The 18172-nt window shown below is 41.9% G+C and overlaps 1 protein-coding gene across 1 annotated transcript in view; it reads left to right on the top strand.

Annotated features, from left to right (window-relative positions):
- The first annotated feature begins 6375 nt into the window (after nucleotides 1-6375).
- Nucleotides 6376-18172, top strand: part of LOC121185898 (exostosin-1a-like) — a 37273-nt gene continuing 25476 nt past the window's right edge. Inside the window, exon 1 of the mRNA XM_041044398.1 lies at nucleotides 6376-8337. Within this exon, the coding sequence (XP_040900332.1) occupies nucleotides 7385-8337 (953 nt within the window). The 5' untranslated portion in view covers nucleotides 6376-7384. The remainder of the gene's footprint in view (nucleotides 8338-18172) is intronic.

Here is an 18172-nt window from a genome sequence, read left to right as displayed (position 1 = left end):
TGAAAAAAAAAAAAAGAACTGACAGCCTGCATGACCAACATGTGGTCAGCATGGATGAATAAGCCTAAGCCCTCATGTTTCCTTCAAATTCTGATTGAATTGGAATTTTATTGCCAATACATCTAACACGCTGGCAGGCACCTCCTTTAAGCAGTGTGAGCCAGAGGTTAATAACAGTTATATGAAGAGAACTGTTTGTTTGACCTGTCACCTCTCTGTGTGGCAGAGCAAGGTTTCATCTCAATTCTGTACCAGTTGATGCATCTTTGTGCTGCAGAAAACCGTCTGTCCTCATCATTCAACATTTCCTTGGTAAAACTGTTGTCGATCTTTAGATATAACACTGCTGCGTCATTTTAATTTCATTGTATCCTTGCTGTGCAAAGGATTCTCTGCTTCAGGATATATTTAAAGATTATCTTCATGCTGCTTTTACTTTACTCATTAGCGCAGAGTGGTGCTTGACAGGTAAATGGGAGACAGAGGATGTGACATACGGCAAGCAGGACTGTGTTTAACGTCCTGAACAACGTGCTTCTTATCTCGCTGAGCCGGTGGAGCAACATTATTTCAATGCATTTTATAGAGGGACAAGGGAAAAAGACTGACAGGTGCGATTTAGATTCATAGCTCGCCTCCTCATTGACCTGGCTGTCCACAAACTACACACTGTGTCCCCATGGCTGTGGGATTTATTACCCATTTACCATCACACCAAGGTCACATTCTCAGCAGCACCTGGGTCAGCTGTATGTGCTTCCTGGGAAGCATCATGAAAGGTTTTCACTAATGAGGGCTCTTGCAACACACGTTCTTTATTAACCTTCTGGTGCCTTAAGGGTTTTCTCTTCCTGTTATCGTGATTGGTCTTTGCAGAATCTCATTTGAGAATTGCTTTTATTGTAAAATGCTGGACTGTTTGTGATATATCAAATGTATATGCAAGTAAAAGACATAATATGTACATAGCAACGGTGCAATCTTATTCCAAAATACATATTTGTAATATTCCAAACATATATTATATATTAATTTAGCTACCAACTGAGGAGTGTCCAACTGACCCTCATGTCTCTGCCCATTAAGAGCATTGACAGGTTTCAGTTCCCATTCCCTGAGTAGCTGGGTGGCCATTGACTGTTGGGTTAGGTAATTATCATCTGTCAGTAAAACCCTTCAACTGGCTGACAAATGATGATTCCCTCTTACCTGTGAGCTACTTTATGTGATGACAAACTCACCGAATCAACTTTTAAGAAAGAGTGACTCAGAGAGCTATAAACTGGAGGTTATTATCAGTATTCAGTATCTGTGAGTAATCATAAAGGCTTGTGTGTGCATGTGTGCATTGTGTGTGCATGTGTGCAATGAATCGTCTGGATGCACATATGCACACGCCCATGCATGTGTGTGTGTGCATGTGCCTAGGTGCATTAGCAAACGCACACATGTGCATGTGTCCCCTTAGGCCCTGTGTGCCCTTTATTAGTAACAAGTTGACTCTATTCAGCTTGGCTAGTGATTAAACCCTTTCATGGCGAGAACTTTCACACCGCTGTGAACTGTATGAGGTGATTAAAGCCTGCTCAATTTGTAGTCCAGTCCCACTGCTATTCTTCCTCATTGATCTTTTCCAGGCCCTTGAAGTGAGAGCTGCACACAGCAGGCCTCTCTCACTGGAATAAGACAGGATACCCGGCTCTTTCTGTCTCTCCACTCTCATGTCAGCAAATATTTCACACAGTTGTATCAAATCTAATTACAACTAAAATTAGCTGCCATGTATGACTAGTATTTAGTAATGTTTATGTAATTAACTTTGTTGTGTTTCCTTTGATAGTGTTGCATGAATTTAATTAGGATCTTTTATGTTTAACAGTTTGCATGAATACACATCAAGTTAAATTATATCAATCACATCTACAAAAAGTGCTGATTTATAGAAATGACATATATAAATATGGACTCAAGGGGAACAAATGTTTGTGCCACAGATGATTTTTGGACCATGAAATTAAAAAAAAAAAAGTTGATTCAGTGTTTATTGGCTGCCAGATGTGTTCAACATAAGAAGAATTTGAGGGAAGTGTTTTATTTGCCCTTTGTATCAACAAAACTAAGAATCTACAGCTGCTGGCAGCTCAGTGAGTCCATACTTAGGCACAGCTAAAATCAGCATGCTAATATGCTCACTATGACAATGCTAAGATGCTGATGTTTAGCAGATCTTATAAGTTTAGTGTGTTTGCCAGGAAAAGGTGCAAATGGTAGCTATAAGAGTTTTAAGAGTTTTTAAGGTGAGAGCTTCTTTTTTGGAAAGCAGTATTTCCCAGCCCCAAATGAGGCTTTAAGCCTGAGGATGGAGGGTGTTATACAGTCTGTAATACAGATTTGAAAACCCTTTGGTCCATATAGTTAAGACTGACTTAACTTGATGCCGTAGAAAAACGTGTCTACTTTCAATTTCCCACAAGAGTACACAGCTAAAACACAAACACAACACTATTACTCACTGCAGAGAGACAAGAAACAGCCAGGAGAATGGTTATTACATCACCAATTCCAGACGCCAAAACACTTCCCACAAGGAGTTTCAAGGCTAACAAGTGGTTTCAGGACAAATAGCAAAGGCTGATTGTGGTAATGCTCTAATATCAGATTTGATCAAGCAGCAGATGTCTTTTTATTGCAAGTCATTACTGCTGTCATACTTATTAGCATATAAATGGTTTCTAGGCCTACTGAGACCTAAAAGTTATTGCATGTGTAATTGAACCTGATCTCTGTACTGTGATTGAAATGTTCCAACACACACATATTGCCATGCACACAAGGTGGTGAGTGTATTGTGCTCACACACAAATGCACCTACACACACATTCACACATCTTTTTTTTCTCTGACACATAAACACAAACAGTGAAAAGGAAAAAAAAAACACCCTCAGTTGTCTTGTTACTCTCTTGTTCACTGTTTCTAACACAGTTTAGATTATCAGCCACATACAGATAATGAAAACTGTAACTTTTCTCAACAGCCATTGACTTTATTGACTGCTTGATTGACATCACTTTGCCTTTTGAATGGTCCAATTAAATTACTATTACTAACTAACTACTACTAACTATTACACACAGATGCAATCCAGAAATGCAAATACAAATAGTCAGTCATTTCTCAAAACTACTGGGTGCAAATGCAAAATGTGTTTCGTTTTCTGCCAAAGGAGGTCTGTTTTTCATTGCCAAGAAAGAAGAGAGGATTACTCTTTTATAGAGCATAGTAATTCTCTCTGAATTTAAGCAGGGTTATGACAGGGTGGAAGCTTTTTGTGTCTGCCATTCAAATTTATGTGACAGGCTCTTATGACTGAAGCACATCATAGAAATTACTGCTGGAAGCAAAAGTAGACCTTCATAATTCAGTGGAGTCAACCTTTAGTTGTGTCCCAATTTCAGATATTGATTTACAGGCTGATAGTAAGATTTAAAATAAAGGAAATGAGATATTTTGAGGAGCAAGGTGATCCCTAAAATCTTTTCTTAGTTTGAAATGGCACAGAATAATTGCCATTGGAAAATATTCATCCATATGACATGTTCCCGCAAGAGGAAAGGTGCTAAATTTTCAAGAAGCCCTCCAGTTAAATCCTTGAAGGTGGTCCTAGTGGCCCTTTCTGCATTGAGATACTGACACTTCCATTCATCACACAAACCGTTCATTTCACTGTACGTTGTGATACACTCAGATGTGATTTGAGCATTTCAGCATCAACACAGATGGATGAGGCTCCTTACCAAGGCTGTCAGTCTCAGTCAGGAGGGGACGTTAAATTATCACATCCAAGGCTGCACTCTCCATGAAAGAGACACGCACATACGTAGCATTTACACACCCACAAATGACTATGTGTGTGCCTGCGCATGTGATATCACGCATATGTCTGCATGGCTCTTGCATAGACCACACACTCATATTTTTTATGTGAGTATATGAGTTGAATCCTTAATAACAAATCTGCAGTACATTATAGTTATTAACAAACTGCAAATTAGTGACCTCAAAATGTACTCAGAAGGAAATAATAAATCTCCATTTGGCTGTTTAGCAGCTTGGCTGGCTGACTCACTGGCTGGCTGGAAAAACTATGCTGACCTGGGTGCATCCAAATTAGATACTGGCATGGTTGCGTGTATTGCACAGTGGGAGTCCTGCTCTGGCTCAGTCACCCCGCTGCTCTAAATCTGGCCAGTGCTCAGCTCAGCAAACACAATGCAACAGCAGGGAAACTGCATCTCCTCATTCTCATTAAGCTGCAGATAATAACTAGACAAAAGCAGAACCCCACAGATGTTTTTTTTTGTTGTTGTTTTTTTACGCCTGGAATCCAATTGTCTGCATTTTTTGTTGATTTGTCCTTACTTTGTAATCATGTTGGTTTTGAAGTGAGGCATCCAAATAAGGCTACTGGAAGTGCAAAAATAAATTAGAGTGAGGGACTGTCACAATTCCACATGGATAGACCACTTTAAAGAGCTTGAATTAAAATTCAGTGACATATAAACAAAGCACATCTGACCAGTGTAGTGGCAAAAAGCTAAGGAACATCCATCTATTCACATCAGTCACCGGCGGCACCCCCCCCCCCCCCCCCCCCATAAATCAGTTAAAGGGATGAAAGAGGGAAGAGATGGAAAAAATGCCAGAGAGCAGCGGAGGGGATGATAGAGAGAGCGAGAGGAGAAAAAGGCAGGAGTGGGGTGAGTAAGACAGAAAGAGGAGAGACAAAGAGAAAGGGAGGAGGTAGAGAATGAGGAGGTGGCCATCATATCCCTCCCTGTCTTTGATCAGTGGTCCATGGGGAACTGAGGCAGTGCAGATAACTGGTCCACAGCTCCTGAGGAACGCAGCTTCACATTCCTTCTTGCTCTTTCCCCGCTTCTGCAAAATCACTTCTAGTCTTTCAGACCAGAGCAGCTGTGAAAACACATCATGGCTTACTACATGCCAGAAAAGACCTGGCTAATGCACTGCAGTGGCATTGTCCTGCTGGTCCACTGGTGCAATCCCTCTTAGGGCAAATTTGTTTTTATTCCTACCTGGTGTTTACCCATAATATCTTATATCTGTCTAGACTAAAAATTATGAATTTCTCTCCCAAAAGTGAGGTCAGAGGTCATGCTCAACAACATGCTAATGAGGAACCACAACTGTTCAGTAGAAAGCATAAGAAAGTCTTAGAATCCAACACTCGAGTCTTGCAGACATTCAGTTTTTTTTTTGTTTTTTTTTTGGTCTTTTAACCAATCACTCAGTTGCAGAATCCCTTGTTAATACAGGGACCTGAACTGAAACTTTGAAGCAAAGCCAGCCATGGGCCAAGATTATTTACAATAACTTTACAGTTATTGTAAATAACTGTTGCAGTGCTGCAACTGCTAATATCCATCTGTCTTTAAACTTAAACAAATCAATAACCAACAAACACTGGAGTATAGAATGAGATAGACAAAATTGTTTGTGCATCCTCAATCAAGCACAACATCTTTGTCAACTCCATTGAAGTGCATTTTGGAGTGATAGGGCTGTTTTGAGTTAGGTTCTTGACCTTGAATTCTTGACTGTGAACCCACTGACCATATATGAACAAACAGTATAATCTTCCTCAGACTTGTAGCATATTAAAATGTCTGTGGGGTATCTTGTGTACCTAATTATCCTTTTTAAATCTCAAACACAACACAGTATATTACTTATAATAGTCCAAGAGGGATTTGATTTTCACTGAAATGTTTCTAAATGACTAATATTGCTGTTTGTTTCAGAGTTCATTCTTGTCTTTGGAAATAATACCTATTACAATTAACCTTCAAGGAAACATGCATGAGAAGTCCTGCTCAGAAATAAAACAAAATTGAAATTTTACTACTATAGTTTACATGGCAACTGGGCAAACTCTATCTGCCAATGAAGATGTGATCAAAAGCTCCAGAGCAAGCCATTAGGCTAAGTGGACCTTGGGGTGAAATTAATTTGTATTTTACTGCACTGTAGTAGTTGTTTTATAGTCAAACTCCTGCTTCTAATGTCTCCCTACTGGGTTATCATGGACTGACAAACAAATCTCTACTGAAGATCACTTATCAACTTCAAATTTGATCTGATACGGTTCAGCAGGCAAACCACAATGCTCTGCGGTTCAATCTGTGCAGAAACTCTCCTTCCTTCCTTCCTTTCTTCCGTCCTCCCTCTCCTGCTCGGTTCTCCGTGGATGTGAATGGGTGCACTGGAAGCCCCGCCCGCCTCGGGTGTAACGGGAGCCAATGATAACGCACCGTGCGCCGTGGAAGAACGTCACATCATCATCAGCAGTCGTCCTGGTGGGACTGCCGTGCCGCTCTGCCTGGCTCGCAGCCTCTACAGCACCTCTTGTTTTTGTGTGTGTATGTGTGTGTGCGTATATGTGTGTGTGTGAGAGAGAGAGAGAGCCACCGCTTCAATACTTTACACGACTGGAAAAAATTATGGAGAAATTAGCCTTTCGGCTTCGTGGGGAGAGCGTGATATTGGCAGTGGACGAATGAAGAGACATGGTTGTAGACGGAGGAGAGAGGCTGCTTGGCTGTCTTTACTTCCAACCAGCGTTAAAGCTACTTTGATGCGACCGCTTAGCTAACAAGCTAACTGGGAATGTTTTCAGAAACTAGCCAGGTAGTTAGCTTGCTAGCTAGCTAAATCGGCTGGAGAAATTCGCTGTAAACGTTTAGCAAACAGGTGTTATTATACTTTTATTTGTCGGTACGTTTAGTGAAAGAATTGCGGCAGCTTTGTAGACTATACGCTGAATGTTCGGAGCTCCGGTGGCCCCTTGGTAGCTAATTTCCAGCAGGGACAATAGTTAACTGTCCAGGCAACAAGTCTGGTGCACACTGCTGCTTAACAGACTTAAGATTGTACTGTTTTTGTGCAGTGTTGTTATTAGTTACTGTGCGGCTCTGGTTAGCGAGAAAGTAGTATTCTACGTTAAAATGAACATTCAGGGCAAAGTAAAGGTAGCTTTATACAAAGGAAAGTAGGGAGCCACTTCAGATGCCCACAGTGGAGTGGATCGGGTCACTCTGTTGTTTAGGAGAACCTGTTGTCAGTTAATCGATACAACTATTGACGAGGAGACGAGGTGGATGAACATTATAAATCGCCCACATGCGTTGGATCAGTTCCCGGACTTGTGAAAGGCATCTGAAGCAGAAGGTGGGAGACGTGAGCGCACAACCCTTGCAGCCCGGGGGAAGATGGCGGAGCGTTCCCGGAGGAGGTGGTGAAACCAAAACTTGGGGACTACTTGGATTTATCGCAAGACATCTTATCACAGATCGTAGGACACATGCAGGCCAAAAAACGGTACTTAATTCTGTTCTCCGCCGGTGCGTGTCTCATTCTGTTGTTTTGTTTTGGGGGGATACAAGTCCCGCTTTCCAGACGGGGACCCAGCCGGCGTGATGACCGCAGCCTCACCGGTTATCACACCGGCGCTCGGTGGCGTCGCTTCCCGGGGTACCTGCAGCCTTTCAGCTCCTGGGAGCAAGATCGGGGCGATGATCACAATGAACACATATCTCCTAGGCAGAAGAGGGACGCTAACTCAGGCGTTTACACTGGGAAACGCTGCAGAATGGAGTCCTGTTTTGATTTCTCCCTGTGTGAGAAGAATGGATTTAAAGTTTACGTCTATCCCCAGCAGAAAGGGGAGAAGATGTCAGAGAGTTATCAGAACATTTTGTCCTCTATTGAAGGGTCCAGATTCTACACACCTGACCCAGGGCAGGCGTGCCTGTTTGTCCTGAGTTTGGACACGCTGGACCGGGACCAGCTTTCACCCCAGTATGTGCACAACCTGAAAGCAAAAATCCAGAGCCTTCCTCTGTGGAATGGGGGCAAAAACCACATCATCTTCAACTTATACTCCGGCACCTGGCCAGACTATACGGAAGACCTCGGCTTCGACATTGGCCTTGCCATGTTGGCTAAGGCCAGCATCAGCACCGAGAACTTTCGGCCTAACTTTGACGTTTCTATTCCTCTTTTCTCCAAAGACCATCCTAGGACAGGAGGGGAAAGAGGCTACTTGAAACATAACACCATTCCCCCGTATAGGAAGTACATGCTTGTGTTTAAGGGGAAGAGGTACCTAACTGGAATAGGTTCAGACACTAGGAACGCTTTATATCATGTTCATAACTCAGAGGATGTGGTCCTCCTCACCACCTGTAAGCATGGGAAAGACTGGCAAAAGCACAAGGATGCACGCTGTGATAGAGACAACGCAGAATATGACAAGTGAGTATTTCCCAACTGTTCAGTGCTTAATTTTACTGTAAGACAACCATTCAGACCTCTGTGATTCATACAACACAGCAGCAGTATGAGGTATGGGTTAATTATTGTTTTTGTAGGCAATGCGCTCTGTCTCGCCTTTTCATCTTTTCCATATTTTTGTCAGTATCTGACTCTGGCAATGACAAAGTAGGTGTTGAGTGTTGAAGGTTTTGACAGGACATCTGTTTCCTCCGGAGACTGAACCTAGGATTTTCAGGTTGGTCTCTGTAACCGTGGGCCACTATAATCAACTCAGTCACTATTACATTAAATTGGCAGGGGTCTGATAGTGTTCATGTCTTTGCCACACACACATATTATAATTATAATTAATATTTCCACTGCTGTTAAATTATGGCTTTTATCTGTATCATTCATAAGTTATTTTTTTGTCATTTCTTGTTATTGTTTAGAGCTGTATAAATTAAAACTTCTGTTGTTCGGATCTAGAGCCTTAAGTCTAGGATGTATTGTACATAATGTGTCATTATGCTTTCCAGACATGAGGAAGTGTGATGAGAGTAACTCTAGATGCGACACAGCCCGAGGGCTGTCATGATCCCATTTTCCCACATTTGATTCCATTTCATTTTGCACTACTGTTTTACCCTACAGCAGTAGAAACACTTTAATGAACATAACAATGATTTCTTACTTTTAAATAGTCTTTGTATCATATGACTTTATTTATCAAATTATACATCACGAGGCATAGACAAGTAGATTTGCTTTAATGTGAGCCACAAGACCTACTGTATTAATGTAATTCAGATATCTGTCTCTAAAGCCTTCTGTTCAACAGAGAATAAATATGCTTCTCTTGCTCTCTACACCCCCCCCCCCCCCCCCCCTTTCTGCCTGTCAGTGTATTATGAGTTCTCATAGTCTCTGGCAGAAACTGTCAGGCCCGCTCAGTGTAAAAATGCACACACTCTGCTACCACTTACCATGATGCACAGGATTTATGAGCAAATGCTACAATCCTAGCCAGCTAAAACGTTAAATATTGCTCTGTAATACTGTCTGTAACTTCTCCCCATCCTCGCCGAAGGCAATATTGCACAGCCTCATTGCCTCAAAGAGTTGCTCTGTGATCATCACCTAGTCCTACAGTTAAGCCATACTGTTTTCTGTGCCCAAATCTGATGAGTAAACTGGCGTCTGTCTCCCTGCTTTGGCCAGTGGGATTCATTTCATGTCCCCCCAGACTGTGCTGTGTTGTTACTGGTGACTGTATGGCGCTGGGTGTTTGACTGTGGCTCTTTGGAGTGGATTAGCGGGGACAAAGCGCTGGTGCCAGTAAGGGGAAGCCACTCTGGCCCCTGTTTGCTCAGTCATTTCCCAGACAAACCCAACTGCATCAGCCAGGAATGCCCTGGCCCCAACCTGTGTCCTGTGTGACCCCTCTGTTGTTTGGGGGCCTGCTGTGATTGACCCCCATGTCAACTCTTTACCATGATGTTGTCAGTTGTTCAGTTTGGGTGGCAGACCATTTGATAGTATGTTAAGGGGTTAGCTATGGTGTCAGCAGCATATATTACTGTGAAAATGAGTGAGTTGTTTTCTTCCTTTCCTTTCAATCAAAAGCTAGTTCTTATGTGCTTTCATATCGTGTCTGATGTGTTTGCGAAAAATCAACCCTCTCATGTTTGTGATGTTTGTCTGTGCCTGTGCAGGTAAGTATCAGCTTATAAGGTTCATTTGTCAGCTCAGCAGAATAGCATTCGCCATATCATTCGTAAGACACGAGCTATCTGCCTCTTTCTGCCAGCTGACTGCTTGCTGCCAAGTGCTGCCAGGGAGTGATTTCACACAGTGAGATGGGTGGCATCAGAGCCATAACCCAAAGGAAAAATTAATCCTGCTGTCGTTAAGTCGCCTTGGGGGAGAAACAGGTTTTGCGTATCTCACTAGCCCTCGCCAGCTTCGCCCCACTGCATGGCCACAGAATGTTCACTGGTTCTCAGTCAGTACATCCTTAGTGAGTCACACCACTATCAGTCGACATGCTTTGGCTTGATCCCCAGTCCACTGCAGAATTCCTGTTAAATTATATAAAATTTACTTAGTCATCCCAGCCTTACCTTCTTCTTGTGCTGGTAATCTCTGTGCCAGTAAAACTAATATGGTTACAAAGGGTTCTTGCACTTAAATAGTGAGGAGCATCTGTTCCATAAAGTTTCACATTGAAAACTAGACAGTTTTCTGTGACTTTAATCATGTGGAACTTATCAGCTAGCAGGTCTTACTAACACTGTGACCTGATTTTTCCAGAACACATCCTGAAGTAGTTTGGATGTCAGTGTTTGAAATGAAAAGGAAAAGTTTTCATCACACAAATTTCCCATGGTTTGTATACAAAGGGGAAGCAAAGTAAACAATCACAAATGAACAAACAAATGACACATTAATCAATAATCATATTTTATCAGGATGCTCCAGTTAGGGTGGATCCCATAATATCAAGTGTAATCACTCTGAATAATCCTCCAGAAGATGTTTGGCACTGTGGTGTACAAAGTGCTTGCAGATTCGATCTGTGCACACCGAGCTGCTTTTTTAAAAATAACGGTTTTCTTTGTGCTCTTGCTGTATTGATCTTTATTAATTAATTGCTTTCTGGGCAATAGTCACCAGTACATTGGACCATGAAAATCATATTAAGCTTTTTAGTGAGTCTGTGTTTGGGGGGGCTTTTTTTGGTGTAATCCAAATGGTTAACATTAGGTCTGACGAGACTGATTCATCAGTCCCCAAAAGCTGAATCATTTTCAGCTGGTAATCATACCCAGACCTGCTCTTATATCCCTGGCCTGGCACCCAGTTGCTTACAGCTTTCCAAGGGAGTGAGACATGGAGGGGCCAAGGACGTGGGTGGGACAGTAGTCAAGGAAGGCAGTTGCCAAGGAGATCAATATTTGTTTTTTGGGTCATGATTCAACTTTCCAAATGAAAAGTGTCTCTTATTTGTGCTGTACTGTAAACAACACACTAGCTGGAGTAAGCTGCTTGGAGCATGTTGCAAATTGAGAAAATATTAACTGAGCTGAGTTCTGAAAAATATCTCCCTGGATTAGGCAGCTGTTTGTCAGATAGACAGATTTAGACTTGGGTTAAGACACTGACCACTTTGTGAAGGTGCCATATCTTCACAGCTGTAGGCTTGCCACATGTATGCTCATTCCATACCACATCAACTCAGCTATGCAAAGCACAGATCATATCTGTGCAGGTTGACGTGTTTGATTGTGACTGAGTTTTACTGTCCTGTTACACAGCCCTATGGGTCAGACAGTGCAGTCTGTGGTCTAACTGGGTGGAAGTAATAGTTTCTGTGCCTGGCTGTGGCCCTTTGTGTGCCAAATCCCTCTTATCCTCTCCCACTGACAACAAGGAAGTTGTGACAGACTGAATGCAGCCCCTCACTATAATTACCATGTATGACCATGTCATTTTTGTGTAATAGTTGAGACTTTATGCTCCAAATGTTAGCATGGTATGTACATTGGGATTTTGATGTGGGTATGAACAAATTATTCGCAAACAGACAGAGTATTTCATTCTGCACTGTCTGATTGTATTTTGTAGGTTGCAATTGGTATTTTTTTGCTTGTGCTTTATATTTAGTAACTGTTATCCACTTTGAGATACCTTTGTTTTTTAGCATATTAGCTAATGTGCAGAAACTAAAGTAAACAAAATAACCTACCTTTAACTAGTCTCTGGTTACTCGTATCTCTGTGGGACTCATTTATTTTCAGTTTGAGGTGATAGGAACTGGGACTCAGCCAGCTAGCTAAGAGCTCTCTATCAAAAGACGTGTTTTTTGGGGGGTGCTGGCATTCCTGAACCCCTTGGTGCTCTCATGAATATTGCTTAGACTGTACACTTGATGAGATTGGCTTGCACATCAACATTACATGACAAGGAGCTGTTGGCAATGCTTGCGATAAATGGAGAAGATTGTGTCAGGAGACATGTTGCATGGTTTGCATTGTAAAAACATCTGGGGCCCGCAAAAGGAATGTGTAAGCCATAAGGTGTGATTAATCAGTCTCTCTTGGCTACCTGATTATGCATATCTTATCTGAGCCGAGCTGAGTTCAAGGACTAAAAACGCCAAGTTATACGTTCTCCACTTGGCTTGTTTACCTTTCTTGTCCCTGCTGTTTCCAGCCAGTGGGAAGAGTCAACTTTCTGCTTTCTTCTTCACTACACACTGTCCTTCATCTGCTCTCAGCCACTGTGTACAAGCCTGTAATACAGCCAAAGGAGTGAAGAAAAGATACAGCAGGAGGCAGGTCAGATGCAATTTTAACCTCAAACTGAAAGCCTTCTCACAGCTTGTTTCCAATTAAGAGGCCCTGCCAAGCGAGAGTGTATGAGAGGGATAGAGTGAGAGACACAGAAGAGTGGGAGACAAACTGAGAGAGGGAGTTGGAGGGAAAAAATGGGAGCACAAAGAGAAAGAGCAGCAAGAGTCTGAGAAACCGTGAGACAGAGGGAGAAAGTAAAAGCAAGTGAGAAGCAGAAAAGAGGAAAAACACACGCCAGCCATCCAGCAGTGAGAGGTGAGTGCAATAGCTGGCTGGGTGCTGACGTTGGTCTGCTAGGTGTATTTATAGACTTGCAGGGTTTTAATCCTCAATATTGGCCAAAGCCCCTGGCAGAGGGCTGCTAGCCAACTTGATGCAGGCTTTGCAGAGCTTGGGGAAAACGATAATCGTTGGGGGAGGATAGTCGATCTCTGAGTTCCTGCACATTGACTATAAATGCTTTTTTCACAGTCTTGTCTACTATTTTAATACATTGGATCAGCAGTTAGGTTTTTCCTTTGAACGGCGTCTTTGTGTAGTGGTTCAGAACATATTTCCTCTGAACAATGAAATATTCGTTGGTTAACCATGCTTTCTTTGTTCAGAGCGCTTCTAGCCAAGAACTAATGCTATACAATAAGCAGTTTTCTGTTCAACAAAGGCACTATACAATAAAAACTTGTCTAGTGTTATGGAAATAGAGTCTTAAATACACCAGGATCAGAAACACTTTCTCAGTAATCACAGATCTTGTGGTGTTCGTGTGGTAACTCCATAGTCCCCCAAAGCCTTCATGTGTTGGTAGTTATATTTTAGAGATAATCAACTACCATACAGTATCCATTTAAGCAGGCTAGTAGATCACTGAGCTGCTGTGAGGTGGTGGTGGTAGTAGTGTGTTTTCTCTCTGGACTGAAGTTTCTGTTTCGTTTGGAAAAACTAGAGGATCATTAGTCTAATGGTGTTGCTTGTTGTATCAAGATGACCTCATTGTTCTCAAAGTCAATTTTACCAGTTTACCCTGTTCAGTATGCAGTCTCTGTTTCTGTTATGCTGTGGCTTTTGGCAGACCTTATTACAAAGATGCTATGCAGTATTTAATGCTGTGACTTCAGTTTATTAAAAGATGCTTTGCCCCTGAAGGCTCCTTTAGGTGCCATCCTTCATAACTCAGCTCTGCCAGTAAACTACTGCAGTTGGTTAGCCCCATCTGGATAGAGAGCGAAATAATAAGGCAGGGCTCGAAGGAGGCTGGTAAACCACAAAACCACTCGGCACGGATTATATGTTTGCTCTTTATCGACACAGGCCTAGAAATTACACTTACACGACCACACAATAGTTTTGAAATGGTCAGTGTTCTTAAATGCAGTTTCTGATGTATTGTGCTAGGCCAGTTTGTCAATGAAAGTGAAAATACAAGTCAAGGAACAAGCGAGAGGCTTACAGATACCGAAACAGTGAAGTTGTAGGAGGAGACTCATCAGCAACCCATTTTTCTATTCCCTTAAGTCCCATTAGTCTCTCAGCTTTGTATTGATCTTTCTACTGATGCTTACTATCACTCAGTTCTACCTACAACTTATTAATTTTATGTTCTTGCTTACATTTTTCTGTACAGTGGACACGGGATTAGCTAGTGCGTTGTAGCCTGTCACACAAACAATACTGAAGTTGCTGTTGGACTATATTTTGCAGTATTTTTGTATCTCCAGTACATTGTGTTGTCAGTTAAACTTATGTTGCTAATTTCACACCTGAATGCAGAATGAAACCAGCATGATCTGACATTTTTTTTCCGCTGGCTCTCGGTGTCGTGTCTCCGAGGCTGAAAAACAGGTTCAGTCCCACAGAGGAAAATGCTTGCACAATCAGCCCCTGACAACAATGTGTGGGGATGAGCTCCTCTGAATGCTGTGATTGAGAACAAGTTTCTTATTTTTGTCTTCTAATTTTGATCTTTCATAATGACAAATGACAGTAGAACAGGAAATGTATGTCAGTGTGACGCACTGAGATTTCCTCACACCTCCATTGTATTTTTATCTCTACCTCTGCAAATTTTCTACCATATTTTATATTTCTTCTTGCTGAATAGCTTGTTCACTTATGAATTTTACACAGTTATATGACTGATTTGAGAATTTTTTTTGTTATATTTTGTATACATTTTGTTTCAAAGTACATGAATTACATCAACCAGAGGATGTGCATAGTGCTCCTCCTGGCTTATGTTTATTGTGTGAAAGGCGATTTATTTAGCCTTTAGGTCCTAATGGCCCTTGGGCATGGGTTAAGGCGTGGAGGGCTCAACTAGATGGATGATGATGGATGGATAGTTTCTAATAGAGCTTGGGGATTACAAACTGCTCATATTTAGAAATCCCATGGTAAGCGATAGCTAAAGAAACAAATGCAGGAAACTGGATAACTGAGCAGACCAGCTATCACATGTCTGGCATTGTTATAGTAAATAATAGTGTCATCCCTTGTAAGAATGACTAAGTGACCGCCATGGGCAGACAGTTATACATGGGGCTGACCTATTGAGTTAAAGCTCATCTTGTTTACTCACAACATCACGGGTTTGAGTCAAACTGATAACCGTGCAGGATCTCCTGTGATCTTCTGTCCTGTCTCCTTCTACTGTAGCTTTTATTAAAGGATTATACATATTTGCCATATGAAGTATACTAATTATGTGTGTCTGTGTGCCTGCATGTCTGCTATATCCCAGAACCCGCAGGAAGTAAATTGTTTCCCACAAGGGTTTATACTGCTCACCTCTCAGTTGATTGCCATCTCATTTTTCACTGCCTGGATTTATAGAGAGGGAGGTTGAGGGTGACCAGAGGGTATTACCATCAATGTTCACGTCTCATCACTCATTCATTACTACCAGTGCCTTTGAATTAGCTTGGTCTACTTCACCTTGACTTCAGCTCTTGCATGGTGACTTGGTTGTGACCCGATGCAGCCAAATTTAAGGAGAGCTGAAATTAGGCAGCTTTGGGGCATTTATTGGTCGCCATCTTAGTCTTGTGTACTTGAGCATGTGCTTGAATGGTTGCAGGGTTTTTCTCTCTCTCTCTCTTTCACATTCCCTCACTTGATTCAAATTCAAATATACTTTATTTGCTTGAATGGGTTTTAGCAGCACTCTCACTCTCAATGGAGGCTAGATGTTCAGGACAGAGGGCAGTGCCATTTGTTTGCCATGCTCCCTCTCTGTCTCGGCTCTTGTCCTGACAGGATGATGTATGTCTCGTCCTTGGCAGCCATGTGCAGGTGATGTACTCCGCTTGGAATGCTGGGAGAGTGGAATAAGGAACGGGATGTCCACGTGCCAGGCACAGAGTGTGGTCCATTCCAGGAAGAGCTTTTCTGTCATCATGTAGCGGCACACATCATCATTTTCTTGCTGTTTGACAGATGTGATAAAGTTCAGCTGGGTGAAACAGTGAGGCAGAAAGTGAGGGGTTGCTGCCAAGCAAACGTGGATCCAAGAGGGTTAATGGTGTGGAGAAAGTAAAACAGAAATAATACTGAAACACAAGCAGCACTTGGTGATGGAGATGAAAAGGTTGACCTTCATGAAGAATTGACCTAAAATCAATTATTTTTTTATGTTGTTTTGACACTTTGACCTGATAAGAGTAGCTTTTTTTGGTATGTTTGGTCAAGTGTTATAGCTGCTCCTGTACTAGAGTACGAAAAAGTTCTCTTTGGTCCACCTTAAACTGTTGGTCTGTGGTCAGTTTTTTTTTTTTTTTTTACAAGAAAAATGTTATTGGTTGATTGTGCCAAATCTGAAAATGCCTTTTAGCGGCCTAGAATGGGGTAAAGAAGCTAAGAAATGACAAAGTAGATTTAATATCAATATTTGATAGGTTTCTCTAGAAAAGTCATCTTAAGTGCAGCTAGTGGATCATCTAGGGACAAAGATGTAACTTTATGGAACTGACTCATTCAGCAAGCCAGTGTTTGCGTGACCCACGAGACCCAAGTTTACAGTCCTTTCAAAAACTCAGATAAGTTGCTTGCTCTGCATGACAGGAGCTTTCTCACTTATCCCTCATGTACAATGAAATATGTTTTGAGAGCTACATGCAGAATTAAGCAGCACTCTAAAACCAAGGCCAGACAAATCCTATGGGTTTTTAATCCTTCAGTTAGTGTGGAGAGTGGGCTTGCCAAGCCTGTGGACATTTTTCAATGTCTGTGACTCTTGACTCTATGCCACAAAATATTTTTTTTTAATATTCCATGTATTGTTTTAGGAATGGAGGAGAGGATTACTTTACAATTTAAATAGTTTTAAAGACTATTTCTGTGTCTGGGATTTGTAGAGAGGACATATCCTGAAGAGTTGGGCAACATCAGTGCGATTGTCCTTGTATCTTCTCAAAGGTACTTTGGCAATTCATCATCATCACCATGTGGGACCATGTTGTGCTGTGTTAATGTAACCACACTTGGCAGCGTCGAAAAATTACGAGCCACCATGTTGTGGGGCTTGGCTGGGTAATGACTTGGATCATCAGATAAAAGTGACGCACAAAAACACACACACACACACACAGATATGCTATCTCTCGCTGTCCTCTTTGGACTCCACTTTGTCAGATAAGGGCTTCAGCCAGCACTGTGAGAGGGAAGGAAGCTCCAGCACACATGGTGATAACCCTGAGTATGTGATAGTCTTAACTCTTCCGTGAAATGATGGCCTTATTCTGCCTGTTTTTTGTCGCAGACCTTAACAGATCAAGTTAGACTCATGATAATGTTAAAGTCACAAAATTATGTCAAGAAGAAAAGCAACAGAACAGTTGAATAAGGAAAAATGTGGAACTGATGGCAAACAAGTAAACACTGACAAAAACTCCAAGCAGCTGTTTTGTTTTTAAATGGCTTTCTGTTTTACCAAATAGGTAAGTTGCTGTGACGACAACTTTTCCCTGGCACTGTGATTTTGTGCCTGTTGGCGAGGCTTCATAGAGCTTCATTCCTCCTCTCACCCAGTGAAATCTGCGACTTCCCTTTGTGAGGTCACAACCACAGGGCAAGACAGGAAGTGTTGTCTTTGATCTTTCCCGCTGTTCAAACTAATTACCTGCCCGCAGCAGCAAGCACGGCTGGCCGTGGAATTCATTAACAGATGATAGAGCTTTGTTCTGGGCCAGCGTGTCTGCGAGGATACAGAGGAATTCAGCTCCCTCAGAAGGTTACCGTTGTTCTGTCTGCATTCCACCCTGAGATCAGGTTAACTTGTCCTTGTGTGTAACATTGAGAGACTAGTGAGGATGTGCAGAAGATTTCAGTATTTGGTGGGCGAACCCACCTAAAAGTAGTAATTGTATTGTCCAGAACGGAAGCCCGTGTTGTCTGATTGAAAAGAATGGAAGAGATTTAGTTTAGAATAAAATGAATTATATCAAAGCAGTCTGTTCAGATTTGTTTTTTTGATATGGGAAGAGGAT

The sequence above is a fragment of the Toxotes jaculatrix genome, chromosome 8 (genome assembly GCF_017976425.1).
Source record: "Toxotes jaculatrix isolate fToxJac2 chromosome 8, fToxJac2.pri, whole genome shotgun sequence".
NCBI classification, from domain to species: Eukaryota; Metazoa; Chordata; class Actinopteri; family Toxotidae; genus Toxotes; species Toxotes jaculatrix.
This window is presented reverse-complemented; position numbering and strand designations above follow the sequence as displayed.